Source organism: Oreochromis niloticus, linkage group LG14 (genome assembly GCF_001858045.2).
Source record: "Oreochromis niloticus isolate F11D_XX linkage group LG14, O_niloticus_UMD_NMBU, whole genome shotgun sequence".
NCBI classification, from domain to species: domain Eukaryota; kingdom Metazoa; phylum Chordata; class Actinopteri; order Cichliformes; family Cichlidae; genus Oreochromis; species Oreochromis niloticus.
In genome coordinates, this window is record NC_031979.2 from 8694022 (window position 1) to 8715896 (window position 21875).

Here is a 21875-nt window from a genome sequence, read left to right on the forward strand (position 1 = left end):
AAGAGTTCCTTAAGATGTATCTACTGTATATTTGGGCCATCCACTGCCAAGAAAGGGCTTTTAGTATACTGTCACCACATTATATAATGTTTCATAAGAGTTATGGTGTTTACAAAAGACACCCTGAATATTTGGGCTTCTGGATGTGTGCTTATAAGTCATCTTTAAAATCCTCTGCAGATGAAAGTCTTTCGGGAAGAGAGCGCAATTAAATGAAATTTCAGACTTTGCAGCAATCACTTAAAGGCACAGGTGGCAAAACTGATCAAAATGACAGTGGATGGCGCGTGCATTTCCACGATATTACTTCCCTGTGCCGGTTAGAGAGGGAGATGTAGATAGTTGTGCCGTGGCACTGGCAGCAGTCGTGGTGGCAGGGCCCTATATGATATTATTTCTGCCCTGCCTGACTGAGCCGAGCTAAATGAGTTCCGTGTAATAACCGGCTCTGTGTGCAAACAGCCCCGCATGATGGCTGAAGCCACAGCCTGAGCATCCATTTCTAGATCTTTCCCTCTCCTTTCAATCTCTCCCTTTCATTCCCTCACTCGCTCATTTGTGTGGCATCACGCGTGTGTACGGAGGTAGACAGGAAGGCACACAAACACACACACATGCACACACTGTTGCACTCTCTCATTTCCTCTCGTACTCTCAGTTTTTTTCTTCACCCGTATGGGAGTAAGCCTGAGGTCTGATGTTTTTAAGGGTATTTCTTTTTCCGACTTATTCCTTTCATCATCCCCTTATTTAGACTTTCTATCTGTTTTACTTTTTTTTTTTATGAAGACAGGATAGAGAGAAACACACACACACAGAGTGAGAGAGAGAGAGAGAGCGAGAAAGAGAGAGACATAGATAAGTATTTTTAGCTCTATGACCTATTTCTCCAGTGCTACCTAACTGACTGTCAGTCAGCTGCATTGCTTTGGGACCTTGCGTGATTTCCAGCTAGGAAATTTGGAATTTGTAGTCCTGTTTGGTTGGAACTTGAAGTCCAAACTAAAGGCGTGGTAGGAAAGGAACCGAATAAATTAAGCCTCTAGTCTCCTCAACATTATTTCTTCTCTCTTGTCAGTCCCCATTTATATTATTCCCAGTGTCTGTGCGTGTCCACTGGTTCCCTATCAGAGATGTTGAGGGAGGAGTCAACAAAAAACCCAATGCCTGCTTTCCTCTGCAGCACTTTAATAAGGATGCACAGTGGTGTGGGGAAGAGGGGGTGTGTAGGTTTGGTGGGGTGGGCTGGGGGCCACTAATAAACACACACACGTAGCCACACATGCAGACACACGTGCGCACCCAGATACAGAGGTAGGGAATCCATCGCCTTAATAAGAGGCCAAGTGCAGTGGTGATAAATCTCACCTGAAGGAGCTGTTCACAGGGAGATTGCCTTACCCTGATGTACTGCCCTCAATGCACACTGCAGCCAGATATATACACCCACCCACGCGCGGGGATGCATGCGCACGCAAACACAAACAGTCAGCGCGCATAAACAGGCACGCACGAGCGATAGCCGCACGCATATGTAGAGACAAACAAACGCAAGCGGCAATCGTGAACGGACACATGCACATGGTGGGCCTGTGATTCACAGATTTAGAGGGTCTCTCGGAGAACCACACCCAGCGGACTACCAGGCAGACGCACAACTCTTCATTAAAATCGCATACAGCAGGTAACACAAAGCGCTGACAGAAACGACACGATCTGTTGCACGGCCCTGCCTGTTTCTACCTCCCTCCGTCAGATCTCTCGTCATGTTCAAATATGCAAACAGTCAGTTGCAGACACACACACAAACACCCGTGCACATACACACATGGCCAGACCCAGTGCTGTGACAGCCATTCGAGGAAACTGACGCTTTCCAGCTGGTAGCGTGGCAGACGTCCGCTCCTGCACAGACACAGCCACACTCACACTCCTGTCTGTCCATCTGTCTGTCTGTCACTGTCAAACCGAATGTGCGGCCTCTTTGTCTTTTTCTGACTGGCGTGCACCCTGTCAGTCACACGCGCACACACACATGCGCACACGTTTTCATTAACCTGCATACAGGAGTAGGACTGCATTAGTGCATGCACTCCAAATGTATGTGTCTCACTCTTTCACCCTGTTTTTTTTTTTTTTTTACTCTTGATCTGCGTTTGCCAGACTACATCTCTCTACAATACTTCATCAATATGCATGCAATATCTGCTAGTGTGTGTTCACGGGCAGCCATCCACGCATATTTCAGTAGCCCAGCCTAGATATACTATATACACATACAAATATCTATATATTCCTACTACTGCAGCCTTGCAGTCTTCAGAAGAACAGAAAAATATGTTGCTGTGCACAATCGCACATGCACACACAGATTGAAAGAAGAGAGAGAGAGGGAGAAAAAAGACAAATCATTCGACTGAGAGAGAGAGAGAGAGAGAGAGAGAGGAGGAGAGTGGAAAAGAAATTGAATTGGGGATGGTGAGGGTGGAGGGGCATGAGGAGGAGGAGGGGTGAATTGGTAAGGGTGATATTGCATAGTTTAATCTGTTGAGTTCAGCCATGGAGGGGCTGGGGGTGGGGGAAGGGGAGGCACGGAACAGTGGTAGGCCGCCTGATATTAGTTCTCCTCTGCGAGCACACACACACACACACACACACACACACACAAATCTCTGTAGGCTGGCATTTGTGTGTGTCTGTGCACAGATGGACAATGTTGGATAGGACAGGTGTGTGGACAGGTGTACAGGCTTGAGTATGTAGGCACAAGTGTTTCTACAGGCTCCAAACTCAACCGAGACGCGCACACAGCTACCAGCCACGCTGTCGGCAGCATTTGCTAACAAATCTTAAGTGCAGAACACAATCTGCCCTCAGCCCTCAAAAAGCCATTTACATGTGAACTACTTCATTTCCTTACAGTTTAATTACCTAATTCCACCCAGTTGGAAACCGCCATTGAAATGAAATCCTTTGTTGGAATGGACGTTTTTTGTAATTTCTGATTCCCTCATATTTTTTCCCCCCAATAATATGACTTCACCTCTAGGGGGAGCCCTCTGTTTCCCTATCGGTTGGGGAACCAGCTAATTGGTGTGGTTAATTGCACCATAATAGAAAAATGCTGGCGGCAGTGTACGTGCGTTTGAGCGCCAGTGCAACGCTGGGCCGAGGCTCAGTGTGCGCTGAAGTGGACTTCTTCTGCTGGATGAGACTTGAGGGATCACGGAGAGATTCAGACAATGGCTTACCCAGGGTGGTCCTGGTGGGGTGGCTGTGCTTTTTTTTTTAAGGATGCTTCTGTATCTACTGCCTGTCAGCTGTACCAGTGTGTTTATTTGTGTGCGTGCTCCCAGTGATACCAGTTACTTCAGTGTTTTCATGGAGGCCTCTCCCTCCCTGCTGTTTGCTTAGTGCAGGCTGAGGCAGACAGCTCAGTGTGGGCTTAGGATTCATACACACATATACACACACACACTCACAAACACACAGTCTGCATGCTCCAGGCACTCTCATTCTCTTTTCTTATCTAATCTCGAGCCTGTGTTTGTATTTGTGGCTAAAGGTTCATATTATTACTGCCTGTGCATGAAAGCATCTCCTCTGTCTGCATGCCTCCTCTTTGTTTTTGTGGCTAAATATTGCCCATGCAAATGCATATAAACCCATTGGTGGTGTTACTTTATGTATGTCTGTGTGCAGGCACCCTTGCACAGGTGTCCTTTCTAGTTTTTGTGCCCTTGCATAGTGCGGATCTGCTTGATTGTCATTTCTGTCATGTCTGCATGGACATTTTTGGTAGTCAGCTCCAGTTTGTTGGAGAGCTGGCTCCACGCCAGTTCATTACTAAAGCGGCTACTATTTCTCCCTGCTCTTGCGAGTCTGTTTGCATCCATTAGTGTAAAATATAGCTGAAATAAACCTGAAATAGAAATACATGTTGAAAAATATCACAGATGAAAACGATTGGAATTGTAAAATTAGTTTTCACGCTGATTGAGGCATATAACCCCTGTCTTCATGTGTGTGTGTGTGTGTGTGTGTGTGTGTGTGTGTGTGTGTGTTCACTCATGTGGAATCAGGTTTCGGCTTTTCTTAATCGGCTGTGTGGTTTGATGATAGGCAGTTTGGTTTCTCTGTGTTTTTCCCTGCGGTCTGTGTTTTCACCAACTGCTTGGCTGGTATAGGACCACAGTGGCCACAAGCCAGAGAGGTGCAGATGTTTCCCTGTCTGTGCTAAACATCTGTCTGGAGCAGGGGCGTCAAACATAGGGAGAGGGGCCCAGATGTGGACCGCCAAAGGGTCACATTTGTCCCACTGCATGGCTTTGCAAACTGTGCAGCCAAGTCATACCTGCTACTTGTCTGGTGTGGTGGGGCCAGCCTTACTGCACAGGAGCAAAAATGCAAAGGACAATGTGAAAAGTATTTCTAGAAGTTGCTTGAATGATAAAAACATAAAAATAATATTGTTGTTCAGTTACACGAATTCTACATATGAAGACGTGTAGAAGACATGTGCAGACACAAGGAATGTGGAAAACTACAGCCGCAGAGTTGAAATTGCACTTTATTTAAGATATTTTGGAATCTTTATGGTCTGTTTTTTCTTCAGTTAAATCATGAAATGATAAAATAATTTAGGAACAAATAATACATTACTCTGGGATGAGACCGCAGATCCGAGCAGAGGAAATGAGCTTCCTCCGAGAGGGTTTTTGGGCTCTCTGTTTCCCTCAGCAATGATCCTATCTCTGGTTTCAGTGCTGAGTGGCTCAGAATTGAACCGCCGTGCCTCCACATCGAAATGAGCCACTTGTGGTATTTGACTAGAATGCCTCCTGGACAACTCCTAGGTGAGGTGTTTCAGGCATGTCCAGCAGGGACGGAGGCCGGAGGTACACCCAGGATGCGCTGGGGAGATTATGTGTCTCGGCTGAGTAGAGCTGGAGGAGGTGGTCAGGGACAAGGAGGTGGAAGGATGACACTAAAGAGGGGTAATGGTTTCACCCTTTTTAGCTATGGCCCGTTCAAATGTGGTCTGTCCAGAATACATGGCCATGAACTAAAAGGCGACACCCAGGTCTGCTTTCTTCCTTATTGATGTTTTAAAAAACTAGTTCAGCATTTTGGTAAATGTCTCCTTCCCTCTTGATACCATCTTTTCTTACTTTACAATGGAGTCATGCTACTTGTTTTCAGTCTAAGATAAGCTGACAATCACCTGGCTACAACTTAATATAACAAACAGTTGCGTCTGTCATGAGTGGCTTTTAAAGCGCCGACTGTGTCGCACCTGCAGATCCACAAGGGAGCACAGGGTGTCCTCTGGTGAATTGAGAACAGCTTCTCTTTTTTCTTTTTCAATTTCACTGCTATTCAGATTTAATATTCTTTTTAGCAAGCTGGCCAGCACAAAGGCAGACAGAATTTAAGGCAATATTTGGCGATCACACTTTTTCCTGCTGTTGCCACCCACTCAACGTGATTTCTGAATCAAATCTAAGAGCCAGCGATTATTACTTTTCAAATCGATGTTGAATGTCGGACCAACGCTCGTTGCTATTTGCAGCTGAATTGGGGGTTTTACTCTCCAGAGAAATGTTTGTGAGAGCTCCAAAATTTAAAAAAAGTGTCCGAAATAAGCTTTCCACACATCCCCTCCCCCTCTCTGGTACAGTGGGGATCTGCTCTTTTTCTCCCAAACTTTTCATTCCCCATCTCTTCCTGGATGTCACTTTCTTCTGCCTCGTGCTCTCTCCTCAGCCCATCTCACCCTGCGTCCTCTCTTTCTTCAAGTGGCGTCTCCCGGCTTTCTCTGCGGGTATCTTCCCCCTCGTACAGCTCTACTGCTGTACGAGCCTTCAAACTGGCAAACAGTCATGCGGCTCTCCTATCACAATATAATGAGATTGCAAGCGCCCAAATTGAAAGAAGCCATTTTCTACAGCTGTCAACTTATTATCGAGGAGGGACCGACTTATTCTGGCGCCTCTAAAGGCAGCAGGAGAGAGAGGGATGGAGGTGATGGAGAGATCGAAGGGAGCAGGTTTTGAAAAGTGGATGGGGGAGGAATGTGGAATGAGGAATATTTTTTTTTTTTCCGCTCTATCCCGCTCTCTCTGGTATTTCAGTTTGGTCACTAGCACAGCCTTGAAGTCCCGCTCTTTTATTCACCATGTTCCTGTTAATATTTTAAACAGCACCGTTGTAAGGCTTTCTAGGCCTGTGAACGTATGCGCCCGTTTGAGCGCCTCTCATCAAGTGTGAGTGTTTATTCTCCGTCCTCATGACTATTTATACGAACAGCAGGTTATTTGTCTCTGAGGGAATGGATTTCTCTATTTTGGCCAAGCTTCTCCTGGCCTATTTAAAATTCAGGCATTTAGGTATTGCTTTTATCCGAAGCACCTCCTAATGGGTGAGCGGTGTCTGAGTGGCTCTGTGGATCTAACCTGTTATTTTCTGGACAGGCCTCTAGTGCAATTCGTTTTTTTTCTTTTGCAGTTGTTTATTGTAAACTGCAGGGAGGAGCATGGGCACAGCTCTAAAAGAAAAAAGTGAAATAAGGTGAGGAAAAGTTCTGCTGACGCACCTTTTACACGGCCGTGAAATACTTTGATGGTCAGATATGCATGACCGCCTGAAGGGACGGAGCTGAAAGGAGCGTATTCTCCTCAGCAGAAGGGGAGCAGCAGCTCCTTTCCAAAGACATGCAAACAGACATGAGCGCAGCATTGACGCCCCAGTCGCATCCTTTAAATGTCATACGTTGGCCCGAATGGTTGCAGAGCTGGTTTAGGAGGTTTTGAAGATTCAGTGCACAAGCTGTCAGTCCTCACAAGCATCTGCTGGGTCTGATGGCAGTGCTGAGTTTGTTCTTATTTCCAAACAGGACAGCTGATTCTACTTGACATTGTCACAAGAGGGTTTTCCCTCGTCTTTCAGACCTAATTCTGCTTTCATTCTGCGTTGATTGGGGTAATATGCTCTGTTTGTGCGTCCATATTGAGCTGTAGCGTAGTGTGACGTTAATCCAGCTTTTTATTAATGAGCCAGGCTGGTGAGGTTTTTATTCCTATGAGCTGGTTTACTTTTTGTCTGCCAGTTAGTTAGTTATTATATTAGTGAGTTAGTTATTCAGAATGAGCACAAATTTGACTTGTGGGTTCTTTGAGAAGATCGCCTGAAAGATGTCACAAAAAAACAAGATTACAGAAAAGTAAAAAAGTCCCCCAGTAATCAGACAAACTGACCTGATATCCCCATGTTGGTGTTGTTCCTGGATCATCACAATTGTTGTGGGTCTACCTTCAACATTGCAAGTGCCCAGTCACATTGTTGTGTTGTCACGGTTTTGTGATGTGAAAATACTAACAAATCAAACCCTAACCTTAGCCCCTGTAACCCTACCCAAAATCACAGTGTGGTAAACCCTAGCCCTGATCATGGCATGTTTAATCCTAACCACAGACTCTGTAACCCTAACAAAGTTCATGGGGTGGTTAACCCTAACCCTGTAATTCTAACCATGATCACATGTGGTTAACATTAACCCATAATCTTTATTATTACTGATATATAATCATTTGTGTTTTTTACATCCTTATAACAAATTGAATCCATGTAGTATGAATAACTGACATATGACAAATAACAAAAAGAATTTTTAAAATTCTGTGCAGCTGCTTACATGGAACATTGTTTTTTTCTGTTTTTGTCCTTTTCTATTAATAAATTCTTGTTATACCACATGTTTGTAGTATTGTTGTTTAGTGGAGGGCCAGAAACAAGCCAACCAGAAGAAGTTGGAAATGGTTAGAGATATACTGTGTGTACATGAGGTTGTTTTTGTGCTAAAGGACTAGAAACCCAGGTGGGTTGTGATTAGAACCATACACCTTAGTTTTATTTGAAGATAAACCAAACAAAAACTCTTAATTCCCTGTCCATAGTCTTGTAACCCTAACCACATCCTAACCCTGAACCTTGACTTAGATTTTTGCGGCAAATCTACGTCCTAACTGAAATTTTAACTAGAAATTCCTCTTATCCCTACACGTCTATCCATGCCACAACCTTCCATGCAGTTAAAGTTGTGGTATGCCTACGTGACCCTGGACCAAGATCAATTATGATGATCCAGGAACAACACCAATGCAGGGATATCAGACACCCTAGTGACCACAGTATGTTCTGTGTGATGACAGGGGGAAGTAATGAGACATACTCCTTTATTAAAGCATTGATTTTGACATAAACAGGAGGTAAGTATAGGTGATGCTAATGCCATTAGCTAATGCTTCTGCTCTATTTAGGTCCCAGCCTCAAATAATGTGGCTGCTGTGATAAATGTCAACAAAGTCCAAATATAGGGCAGGCTGAGCCGGATGGATGATTATCAAAATATCAAACTTTAACACAATTTTCCACATCTAAAACATAGTCGACATAATATTTTTCATGGCCATCATTGTTCCCTGAGCTTCACCTTGTGTTTACTGTTATAACCAGTCATGAAAGGGGTTCTTTAACCTCTTAAAAGTAAGGAAAAAAAAGAGGATAAAAGTAGACCTTTCATGCCACGCCGCAATATTTCCATAAACGTTTGTGCGAGTTCTTCTGAAGGACATTGTTTAATTTAGTGAATTGTTGAAAGGTACGTGTTGCCTGTTTAAAGTGAAGCTTCATCAGCTTTACACACCAAAGTCTGTTGACAGGTGTTTGCGGATTATGTGTGTGTGTCGTTTAAAGTCTTATGCGCCTCCAAAGGGACTCAAGTGATGTCCTTTGAGTCAGCATCAGGTGGGGCTGCAGACTAAAAGAAACCTGAAAGTGAAAAAAAAACGTTGTGGGTGTTGAAATGAACTTACTATTCCTCATGGTCTGCTCCTCTTCTCCACTTCAGGCTAGACGCTCAAGGCTGCATTAGCCATTACTAGCATAACAATGTCTGAAGTGAGCTGCCGAAGGTCAAATTGCATTGTGGAAAATGTGGGTGCCAGGTTGTGACAAGACAGAATTACATGTGGAATTAAAAAAAGAGTATTTCTGGCTCTTGTCCAGGCATTCTGATGATTTTCTCTTTTTAAAAAGCCTTTATGCGTCTGGCAGTGGCTGAATCGGTGGAGGAAAACTGCATTGTGGAGAAACAACCGAATAACACACAAATCTACATCTAATCGTTTCAGTTAATCGGCCACGCCCCTTCAGTGGTTGCACAGAAACAACAAAAAAGAAAAAGTCAACAAATCGCTACCAGCCACTACCCTGCACTGTCTTTGTGAGCTCGCTGTTGGCCCTCGACGTGTGCATGCGTGTGCGCGCACTCGCGCAGTTTTGTGTGTCGTGTATCTATCGTCTGTATAGTAGAGTGACCTTGATGTCTGTGCTCAGCAGGAAGACGCTAGAGAGGAGTGATTAACAGGAGAGAGACAAAAAGAGAAGAGAGAGAAGTGCAAAGAAAGATGAAAATATAAAACACAAAGGGAGGAGGAAAAAAAGAACAGCAGGAGAACAGGGGGAGTGGGAAAGTTAAACACGCAAGTAAAAAAAAGAAAGAAAAGAAAAACAGTCTTGGAAACAAGTGAGAGAGAGAGAGAGAGAGAGTGAGCGAGTGAGGGAAATGAGTTGTGAAAGAAAGAGAAGCCAAATGAACGGGGGGGCAAAATAGGGTGGGGTGGAGGAGTGACTCACCGCACATCTACTCACTTTTTTCTCCTTCTTCTTCTTCTTCTTCTTCTTCTCCCTGCAGGCAATCTGGAGGCGCAGTCATCAAGAACAGGTACGAAGGGGTGTGGGAGAGGGGTGGGGTGGTGAGGTTGAGTGGAGGGAGGGACAAAGGGAAGAATATCCCACTGCATGTTAATCAAACTCACACTTGTACAGGTGGGAAAATACTGTGCATACATTGTTCTTGCAGTGAGAATAAAGTGTTATATACTCTCTTACTGTACAGCATGTGGGTGTGTGTGTGTGTGTGTGTGTGTGTGTGTGTGTGTGTGTGTCTGGGTGTGTGGTGTTAACAGTGAGTGGTCGCCAGCTCGTCTGCTGTGACCCAGGTTAATAGGACTGTGCATCTCCACTGCTCACCTACACACACACACACACGCACACACACACACACACACACACACACACACACACACACACACACACACAGACAGACAGACAAAGACTGTAGCTGTCCATGACTGGTCACCCACTGCCCCTTTTGATGGTTTAGGTGTGTGCAAGCTTCACGTTGCTCCTTGTTCTACTTAAAGCCTTCCTCTTTCGACTCACACGCCTGGGGTTTTGACTTTTCTGCTAATACTGGACCTCCTCTTGTCCTTCACCTTTAACCCCTCCCTATATCCTCCCTCTTTGTCCTTCCCCTTTGCTCTGACTCAGTCTTGGAGAGGAGTTTTATAAGGAGGCCATCGAACACTGTCGCAGCTACAATGCCCGTCTGTGTGCAGAGCGCTCCATGCGGCTCCCTTTCCTGGACTCCCAGACCGGGGTGGCCCAGAGCAACTGCTACATCTGGATGGAGAAGAACCACCGTGGACCAGGTTTGTGTATGTGTGTGTGTGTGTGTGTTTTTTAGTGTTTTTCCCACCAGAGTGTTATTCCTCTTCTTCTCCTATGTTGGTGTGTGTATGCCAGCTGTTGTGCTACACAAACTGTTCTCTCCAGTCGCTCATCACGCTTCTTCCTTCCTTCCATCCTCTGCTCTGCTTGTTTCTGTCTTTCCTTTTCATGCCTCCTACCTCTCACACCTCAACTTTTTTCCCCCCAAAGGGTGTTTCCTCATTGCTTTTTCCTTCTCTGTAACATCAGTGTATTTTGGCACTGAATCAGACACCCCTGTAGGCGATGTTACGCCGCTGGCACCAGCTATTCCAGAGACAACACACTTATGTGCGTGTAGTTTTGTGCAATGCCTGATGCATTAACCATTTTGGTTTGTACAATTTATTTATTTATTTGTTGCTTTCTATGTGAGTCACTTTTAGATAAAACTTTATTTTCAGTGTAACCCAAAGTAGAATTGAACTCACTTATTGAATTTTTAAAAGAATTTTGAATTTTGTGTTTGTAGATTTAAAGTTGTTTTTCTTTAATTTCACTGCTTTTTGTTATTGGCCAAATAACTTTGAACAAAAATGCCACATTTCTAAAACCACCAAACAAAACTTCATTGTTCGTTGCATATTTTACACACGCACATTAACCCAACACAGCACCATCATACTTTTCTTTCGCGCCGTTTGGTCACACTGAGATCCAATTACTACTATTACAGCATGCAATGGTGCACAGAGGACAATATGATTTTTCTGTAGTGTCACATGCACATTGACATTTGTGGCCATCAGGGCTGTAGAGTGGTGAATGACAGTTAAATAAGTTACATTTTTGTAGTTTGGTGGTAGTTCAAGTAGTTAAAGAGGACATGAAACACCACTGAGCCCTCCTCTCAAAAACTGACATATATGTAACTCTGTTAAGCTGGATTTAAGAAATAAGTGCTTAAAGTTAAAGTTTAAAAAAAAAATGTTTAGCACCATCTTCTGACATCACGTGGTTGGTTGGTTGGTTGTGGTTAAGAGCCTTACATTAGAGCAGTGTTTCCCAACATTTTGGAGCCACGGCACATATTTCACATTAGAAAATGTCACAAAAAACATATTGACAAAAAACATACACCAGTTATAGCAGAATTGGCTCACTTTGTTCCCAATATACCATTTTTGCTTTCTTCTGACCACTACTCATGCTAGGGCCTTCATCTGGGTCGGAATTTTCTCCAGGACCCAGGTCAGATTGACACCTTTTGCTTTTCAGATATTTATCTATTGCTGTTACACCCTGCACTGTTGCATGACAATGTAATTTCTTCTTCGTCTTCTGTTTAATTGGCAGTTGGCAACCCATTTAATTGGAGCAAGAAGTTGTAGTGCCCTCTAGTGGAAGAGAATGTAATTGTTTTGCCTGTTACTCACGCTCGTCACTTAGAGTACCAATCAGGTGAAACCGGATATCCTTCCACGGGACACCTGATCATTTCTCATAGCACACCTATGCGCACAGTGGTTGGAAAACACTGAGCTAGCTAACGTAAGCTAATATAAGTCTATTATCATCAACCAACCACATGACGTCACATTCCGTACGGACAGAAGATGGCGCTAAACATGTTTTAAAAACTTTAAGCACTTATTTCTTAAATCCAGCTTCACAGACAGTTACATCTGTGTCAGTTTTTGAGAGCAGGGCTCCATGATGTAAATTAGTGTTTCATGTCATCTTTAAAAACACAAAAAACAGTCAAAAGTAATCTAACTACTGAAACTACAACTTGGGTCATAAAAGAAAACAGGAGATTTTTTTATTTTCAGTTTTAATTTGACCATTTGACCATTGCAAGTTTCCACTCTAAGTACATCTCTTTCACTAGTTATGGCCTCTCCTGATTTTGTCCGCTCTGAAGACATGCCCAGGGTAGTCAGCTGAGGGTCTTTTGTTGTATCATTTTTTTTAATATCACGTGTACATTTGTTGTGTTTTATAAGCACCCATTCACACCCAGTCACAGAAGCACTTTTTTTTAAATGTTTTTTTTGCCTAAGTGCTTTCTGTCTCACATTCACACACATTCAAACTCCAGTGAATGCATCAGAGAGCAACCTGGGTTCAGTATCTATCTGTATACTATACTACAGCCACGGATTGAACCATTAACCTTTGGATTACTAGTTGACCTACTCTACCTCCTGAGATGAGCTGCTCTTGCCCACTTCAAAACAGCTTCAATTCAGAGCAGTTTCCCAACAACACCAACTTTCGGATGAATTACCATGAGATCAGTTTGACACATAAATGCAGGGGTACATTCACAGGGGTCACTGGTGGTCACAAGATGGTAACAGTAGGTAACACCAATGGCCAGTGGTCCCTCTAGAGTTTCCTCAACAAGGCCATTTGGGCTAAAGGCTCACAACACCCAGCAATGATAGTACCAGTGATGGGATGTACTGAAGTACAGTTATGTTATTTATTTATATGTTCTACTGTTTTCTTCTTCTACTTCACTATAATCTGGATGACTGAAATATTTGCAAGTTGCAACTCGTACAATTTATTTTAGTTCTTATTTTGCCGAGTATAAAAATAAATCTTCCAATAAATGTATTATAGATAAAGTGACACAGCAGTATATAAGTAATTAGCTGTAATATAAATATTATATACACTTGAAACAGTAATAATCACATGTTGCTGAAAAGAAATCTGCAGAATACTTCATAATTAATACTTTAAGTAAAACTTTTGCACTGTTATTTAAGGATGAAGACTTTTACTTAAAGGGTGTAATGCCTTTCACTACTATTTAAAGCAGAAGAATAAGAATAAATGTTTAGTTGTTATGTAATGCTACCTTTTCTGTAACACCATCTGTGTCGGGCGCTGCTCTGCACACGAACTCTCGAGATAAACTAAAATAACCAACCTGAATAAATAACTGGGAAATGTTGTAAAATATAAAATGTGTTAGCGTTTAGCACCGCTGTGTCTAGAGTCGCTCACAGTCTCTGGATGTGGGCTGTCTAGTTAATGATGTAAAACACCAAAATTAGTTACTTGGTAATTTATTCCAGCACATCAGACTTTGACATGCCAGAATTATGATTATTTAATAACCTACTTTCGTTCATGTACTAATTAATGTATCAATCACGCCAGTATGTGTGTTCCTCTGTATTTCAGGTCACGCTCCGGGCCAGTTGTACACATACCCCGCTCGCTGCTGGCGCAAGAAGAGACGGCTAAACATCTTGGAGGACCCGCGGCTTGTACCGATCGAGTTCAAGATAGGTGAGTAGGAAATGGGATGAACAGAACTCTTGAAAGAAACTGCAGAATATCTCAACTATGTTAGGTGTGGTAGACATTGCTTATAAATTCAGAGCCACACAGAATATCTCTTTTCTTTGAAAACTTTTTGGATGTTATTGTATAACTAACTTCAGTGGAGTGATCATATTTGTAGAAAACTTTAACCTCATATTTAAATAACTTGGATATTTTCTCATTTTACCAACATTTTACAGCAATCGGGTAATGCTTTGAGAAAATTCAAAAACAGCAATTTTCCACAAGTGTTATACAATCATGTGATGCTAAAATGGTCATGATCATTTCAGCCTCTGTGCAGTAGAGATGCTAAAAGTCACTGCAGTTTCATGAACAAGCCAAATTTCGTGTCCTCGGGGCTCTGTCAGCTCGACTGTGCACGCCAGCGTGAAGTCGAGCTCTCTGCTGCTTTCTGATTGTAATCGTCTCGTTCCGCAGACTACGAGGCATCTTTAAAGAAGGAGGGGGGGATCCCAGACGGTCCCGTGCTGGAGTCGCTGCTCGCTGGGGAAACCCTGGACAAGAAGGTAGAAACCAAGGAAGAAGAGCCCATGAGCGAGTGTCAGGTGAGACGCTGCTTCCTCTTTCCTCTGTCGTTTCTCTCTCTGTAGTTCTTTGTTGCTCTCCACGTCTTGTTGTTTTCTTCTCATGTCAGGCTGTCTGTCTTTTTTTATCCATCTGTGTTTGCGTTTCTTTGTCTGTCTATGCCTTTTTGTGTGTGTGTGTGTCTCTCTCTCTCTCTCGGAGTGTGCGTGTTGGCGGTAGCATGGGCTCCTGCGGCTCCTGACAGCGTGTGCGAGTTTCCCATCACTGCACTTGCGGCTTGTTGTTTTACGGGGATCCTGCTCAGTTGTTTCACAGACCAACTTTAAAAATAGTTTTCTTTTTTTCTTCTTTACATTAAAAGTAAACATAACTTATGTGCAAAAACTTAATGCCCATCTGTCTGGAGTATTTCACCAGCTCGAGGCTGCCGCTGTTGAACTCTCACGGACAGCAAATCAATCAGCAGTTGAGTGAATAGCGCTCACAGTGGCCCTTTGAGAGCTGGAGTCGTGTTTAGGGCCTCTAATCCGGGGCTTCCCCCAACTCCGGCTCTTCAGCAGGCAGGCGTTATACCGTGTGTCCCATCAAACACTCAGCTGTCAGCTTTTCACAATTTTCTTACTACAATATTTGAGCTCAGTGTCTGAGATATTCCACACACCGTTACATGAATATATTTGAACAAAGCTGGTGTCTTTGTTAAAATAGATGTTTAGTCCTACTAAACCTCTTGCTAATAGAACGCTAAAAGCCTCTCATCCAAGAGGGGCACTCCACTGATTTTACGCATAGTCTTCAGCTTATTCATCACAACGAACTCTGCACAGCCTGTGAAGTTTCTAATGACTAGGCTGTAATGCATACTCAAGTGAAGCTTTTTTGGGGGAAAAGGGAGATTTAGGACACAAAGGAGTTCAGTAAAACAAGCTATCAAGTTTTAATATAGGAAGTGGAAGTATGCTTTTGTAGGCTGACCCAAAAGGAAGGGTATGTCTGACAATTCTGCCTGCCTTTGCTCATTCTGTTATGCCCCCCTAAACCCACGATTTGCCCAGTTTTATTCTATTTTCATGATCTACCTGTTTAATTGAGAAAATTGTGATTCAAATGTTGTCAGATTTTATTGCAACGAAACGGTGAAAGTATTGGTTATGTTCAGTGTTAATAGTGCTTTCATGCTGGGATCATCCAAACAAGTTAAAATCAGCAGGAAAGTGCGCAATTTAATTTAAACATACGGGCTCATGCAGGGTAAAAGGAAAAATAAATGACTTAAGTGATAAAAGGAAAGGAAAGGAAACTAACCTGTCCATCTCTCCCTTTCTGTTTCTATATCTCACCAATAGAAGCTGCTTGTTGGGGATTTCCCTCATGAGCTGGAGGCGGACGACATGGATGAAGATGTTCCGAAGCGCAAGAACCGTACCAAAGCACGAGTAAGGAAACAGTTACATTCTGTCTTTTTCACAGAAATTACTTACTTGTTAATGTGGAAGAGCAGAATCAGGAAAAAACAAATGACCTAGTCTGAGCTCAGAGTTATCAGCTCTGAATCTGTGTCCTGTCTGTAAGACATAAAGGCACGCAGCGTTGGAGACGTGACAGTGATTACTGGAAACTTCACATAAGTGTAAAATATAAGTTAGAAATCTTTTCGTGCTTTCTCTGTGTACCAGACTTTGAAGTGAAGTGTCATTACACAAAACTAGAAGTTATTGCAAATAAATGCAAACAGATACAGTGATTAAAATCATGCTGGGAAGGCCTCTTTTATAACATCTTTGATTAGATCAGACAGGTCTTTTTTTCCCCACACTCTTTTTGGGCATCCTATGGGAAGATAATCAAGTGTTAGCAATGCATTCTGAAAGTCACCACACACAAACTCTCCCTCTCACACACACAGACACACACTCTCACACAAACACACACACACACACACACACACACACACACACACACACACACACACACACACACATACACACACACACACACACACGCTTACACATACACCAGGGTTGCTAATTGGAACTGTTGCTCCCCTGCTAGGTGTCATCAGCCCCCTCCTGTTGGAAGTGGAGCTTTACACTGAGAGCAGATGATTAGAATGCAAACGTGTGTGTGTGTGTGTGTGTGTGTGTGTACTGTGAAACACCCAAGTGAGGAGTGTGCTGCTATGCTTCCTTTATTGTGTTTGAGTGTACAAAACTTAGTACATAATAAGTGTGGAAGTTCAAACTTTTATGATTATATTACATGTATTTTTACAAGTGTGTGTGTGTGTGTGTGTGTGTGTGTGTGTGTGTGTGTGTGTGTGTGTTCTCTGCAGGCCTATGGTGTTGGGGGCATGAGAAAGAGACAAGAGCCGCCTGCCATTGAAGACAGAGACAAGCCTTATGTCTGTGACAGTGAGCGTCACATTTTCTATGGATTCATTTAAGTTTCTCCTTTCTCGTTTCTTCTTGCAAACGTAGATAAATCTAATATTATACACTGCGTGTGTGTTCCAGTCTGCGGGAAGCGCTATAAGAACCGCCCAGGGCTGAGTTACCACTACACTCACACACACCTGGCAGATGAGGAGGGTGAAGAAGACTCAGAGCGACACACGCTACCCTTCCAACGCAAGAACAACCACAAGCGTGAGTCTGCACTTATGTGTCTGTCCATTTGCAGGTTGTTGAGTTTTCAAAATATTTGTATTCAGAACAGACTAAGTATAAAACATTTTCAGGGTCATACCAACCATCCTTCATAATCACAGCTGATTGCCTTGAAGTTACCCCAGTGGCATTAGGGATGGGTACAGTGCTGACAAAGCCAAGTCCAGTGTACAATTGTGTGCATTTTATAATAAGATTTAAGCTGATTTTTCAGCTCTCTCTTATTCACATTTCAGAACCTTTTTCAACCCCAGTCAAACAATGTGAGCTTCCTTAGTAGAAGAGAAAGGGGTTAAACATGCATTATAGGACACACTACACCCTGCAGTGGGACTGAAAGTTTGCACTAGTTTGAGTCTGATGGACGCAGATTGTCACACTTTTGTTTTCTGTTAACTCCAAGTCTACAGAACGTGGCACATGACACTTCAAAATTAGCATGACTGCCCTGAGGCAAAGTTAGCCCTAGGCTAATTTTGCTCTTTTTCTTTTCTTGCAATGTTTAACCTTTCAGTGATTTGGCTGCTGTAGCCCTGAGCTAATGTCACTGTCAGACCGCATTCAAACTTCTACTATTACCACTGTATCAGTACTGTATAGAAACTTTTCAGAAGTGACAAGATAGCGATTTCTGAATGTACAAATGCATCATTATAATGTAGTATACTTGCTATTCATAGGGCGGGATGAGGGAACACCAAAACAAGCACATGATTATCAGTCATGCCAGTCGCAATGATGAATGTATATTTGAAATAAAGCACAACCACAGTGTTTAATATAAGCCAAACAACAGATGCATTTTTGTATATGTTGATTGTGTGCCTGTGATTTGTGCCTGCTCTGCTACATGCTTTCAGAGCGTGCACACACAGACCAGTCGCTGTGAGGTTCCCGCCACGAATCTGGGTTTGACAAACTTTAGCAGGAGCTGAAGTTGCTGCTTTTAGATGTTTTATTTACACCTGCAGCTTTGTATGGTTTCCTGCAGCAGCAGGATCAATATGTGCACCTCAGACAATGTTCATTTTTCACATGGGACACAGCAGGAACTTAATTATTAATTATTTCCAACACATAGAAAGGATGGGTCATGACGTGTGAACTGTTGATCTCTTCGGTAAAGTTCAAAATATTGTTCTTAAATTCTCAATCACTACTTGCAGTAGTGATTTTTTGAATAACTGTGAGCCTGGGTGTTTACCGTGACTAATATTAGCACAAAAAGTGAGGACATTTGTTTTTGGTCAATCCTTTTGTTGTTGTAACAATGCTTGTCTAATCGATGCAATAAATCTCATACTGTTGGAAAGCCCGTGTATTTCCCCTTACATGGTGCCGGATTTGAAAATTAATTTGCGGGTTGAGCAGCAGAGTTGCCAACTTGCCAAGTCTTCTCTGTCAACGTCAAACAGCTTCTGCTATTCACTAGCTGGGACCACATCCTCATTTTAGGTTTGACAGCATTTCTAGTAGTTAACGGCAGATGGCTTGAACATGAATTGAGGCTGTGGGTAGAGGAAGGCCTCAGTGGCGGTGGCTCCCAGGCTGGGCAGATCCCCATGTACTAATGAGAAGTGAATGAACTGAAAAAGGGGAGGGAGGGTGGGGCACAAAAACGAGAACAGACAGCTTGTAGAGCCGGTGGAGTAATATATAGAGAACCGGAAGGGTATGGAGGTGTGGTCCCAATCCTGATATTCAGATAAGTTATCTCCTATTGACTCTTGTTTTGAGCTCCTGGTACCCAAGATGCTGACAATTAGGAGCCTGATTGCTGCCTGATTAGCATTAGTGGTCAGCTGGTGTCTGCTCCAAGCATGCCAAGTTTGACTGATCTGGATAGGGCCTGTGGCATAGAGCAACTGTAAGATGATGCTCTGCAAAACCAAGATGCAGCATTATTTGGAGCGAGCACTAGTTCCATATAACAGTTGATATCGGATATAGGCTGTAGAGTCGGTGTCCCAAAAAGACTGCGTTTCCTCATCCTGTCCACATTTAGGAACCACAGTCTTCTACAGATTTACAGTCAAGGTGTGGAGGACGATATGGCCGACAGCTCTATACCCAGACAATCCAGAACAGACTGAACATAGCCACAGAGAAAATCTGGCAAGTTTTTCATTAGAGCAACTCACATACTCAACTCTGCTGCTCAACCCACAAATTGTCCTCACAAACATGGCACTATTTAAGTGGAAATAATCAGACTTTTCAACAGTGTAAGATTTTTTGGGAAAAATGGGACCAGATGGTAATAATGACAGCACATTTAACACATTTACTGTGAGATTAAGACAAATTAGATATGTTATCACGTAGAAACTGTTTTGTGTATTTCTGACAACATTAAAAAAAGAACTTTACACTTGTGATAGACTTACACCATGCCATCTCTCCTTATGATTTCAAGAGTTAAAGTAGCAATTCATCTAATTAAATTCACCAACTAAAAATGAGTACTTAGTCAAAAAAGGTCTAATTCATGCACACTGCATGAATTAGATGTAAGGGGCACTGGGAGATCTGACCAGGGCACTGAAAGTTAGAGAAATGAAATTACCCAGACTGTAAAGGTTCTTCTACCCAATCATCATCTATCTTACTTAATCGTATACTTCAGCATTTGCTGTGAATGCATATCAGTTGTTAATGAGCTTTTAACTGGCGCTGATCAACTTTAAAGAAGTGCTAGTTTACAAGTCACACTACAGTAAGGGGCATTTCCATCACACTCTTTAGACATCAACTTCTAGTGTATGTACATTTTAGTTTACAGGATGCAATATGGCTGCAGCTATCAAGGGCCTAATGAGAATCTCTTAATGCAGTGGTCCATAATATCATGAGGTAGTAATGATGATAGCGCTCGCTAATGCCTTCAGCTCTTCTTGAAGAGAATGTCGACAGCTATGCTGGGTTACAGATGAAATTTTTTTTCAGACTGACTAAAGTATCTAAACCATTAACTAGCGTTTTGTGACATTCATTAGCTCCAAAATATGAACTCTAGTGTATATAGTGATTTTTCTCTAATCTCACAACATTCATATTTGTAGTTCTGACTGAACAAAAAGGAATTAATAACAACAAAAACAAAATGAAAAAATATGGGTAGCTGCACTGGCATCTTCCAAATTATTCTTTTTAACATTAATATTCAAAGTTTTGCAATGGGTATATGCATTCCCATTCTCTGTTTGTATGGTGTGTGTATAGTAACACAAATGTTTAAGGTGGTGCGCTTAACAAACATTACACCTGCATTAGCATGGTCATTGTGAGCGCATTTCCATGATGATGTTACAATTAAGCTTAAAGCACAAGTGTGTCCAAGTGCTGTTAAAATGTCAGAGTTTAAGAAAGGAAATATAAAGTGACTAAACCCGAGTAAACACAACACAGTTAAAAGAACTTAAAATGCAAATATTTAATTCAATTCAGGTTAATTCAGTTTTATTTGCATAGGACCAATTCACAACAACAGTTGTTTTACATTTTAAGGTAAAGACCCTACAATAATACAAAAAACCCCCTAAAAATCAGAGAACACCCTATGAGCAAGCACTTGGCAACAGTGGGAAGGAAAAACTCCCCTTTTAACAGGAGGAAACATCCAGCAGAACTGAGCTCAGAGAGGAGCATTTGTCTGCCATGACCAGTTGGGGCTTGAATATGGAAGATATGTAGTCCTGCTTGTGTGTGGCAGTTAATAACCGTGCTGCAGCGTTTTGGACTAACTGGAGTCGGCTAAGCACTGACAAATTGACACCTGAATAATGATTATTATAATAGTGAAGCTGGATCGCTTTTTTAATGTTTCCGAATCAGAGAAATTGTTTCACTTTTGCTAGTATCAGAGATGGAAGAATCTAGTTTTAATGACTGTGTTAATGTATTTGTCACAAGTTAGATTATTGCAAATGGTTTTTAGAATTTCTTATAGGGACAATATTGTAAAGGTCAAAACACAATGACTTCTGTTTCCTGTTCATTTAAGTTAAGAAAATTTAAAGCTATCCTTCAAACAATCCAGTAAGGTCTTCAGAAGAATCGGGAATTTACGTTTTGGTAGCATATAAATCCGTGAGTCATCTGCATAGCAATGACATGATTCACCGTGTTTTTAAAAAGCTGAGCCCAAGGGGAGAGTATAAAAACAGACTGGGCCAAGAATGGACCCCTGGGGGACCCCATATGAGCACAGGGTTATTGAGGAAGATGTAACCCCCAGTCTAACTGTAAAACTTTTGTTGGTTAAATAACATTTAAACCATTTTCAGCACAATTCTTTTGATTCTGAAGAAGCCGAGAAATAAGAATACTATGAAATACAATATTAAAATCAGGGCTAAGGTTTTAAAAAATTACATGAATGAATACTAAAATGACAGAATCCTCTAGGTCAGTAATTTTTATCGTTAAGAGGTTTTTTAACACTTTTAAAAGCACAGTTTCAGTGCTGTGGTGTGCTTGAAATCCAGACTATTAGTCCTGTTACAAACTGAAGCAAAGCTGTAAAGTATGTAAGGTGTTATACAGTTTATTTTAGCTCATGCTGAAGCGTCCAGATCACAATTCTCAGAATTATATTCATATTGGATTAATTAGACACCTTGTGAGTTAAGATGCAATGCAAATGCTTCCTTCCAGTGCAGGGACCAGTGAGTCCAGCAAGGCACAAATTAAACAAGCTGATTATTCGACTTTAATGAAGAAAGATTTTTTTATGCCTCAATTTTTATGCCTAAGCCATACTTT

General features: G+C 42.2%; 1 protein-coding gene across 2 annotated transcripts in view; it reads left to right on the forward strand.

Annotated features, from left to right (window-relative positions):
* dpf1 (double PHD fingers 1) overlaps positions 1 to 21875 on the forward strand; it is a 50204-nt gene that overhangs the window by 3014 nt on the left and 25315 nt on the right. For both annotated transcript variants that reach the window (XR_266454.4, XM_005454306.4), the window contains exons 2-8: positions 9755 to 9784; positions 10393 to 10553; positions 13753 to 13860; positions 14338 to 14465; positions 15792 to 15881; positions 16778 to 16856; positions 16959 to 17090. Coding sequence is in view for 1 of the 2 variants with exons in the window: in XM_005454306.4 (XP_005454363.4) it covers positions 9755 to 9784; positions 10393 to 10553; positions 13753 to 13860; positions 14338 to 14465; positions 15792 to 15881; positions 16778 to 16856; positions 16959 to 17090 (728 nt within the window). In the remaining variant the exon portion in view is untranslated. The remainder of the gene's footprint in view (positions 1 to 9754; positions 9785 to 10392; positions 10554 to 13752; positions 13861 to 14337; positions 14466 to 15791; positions 15882 to 16777; positions 16857 to 16958; positions 17091 to 21875) is intronic.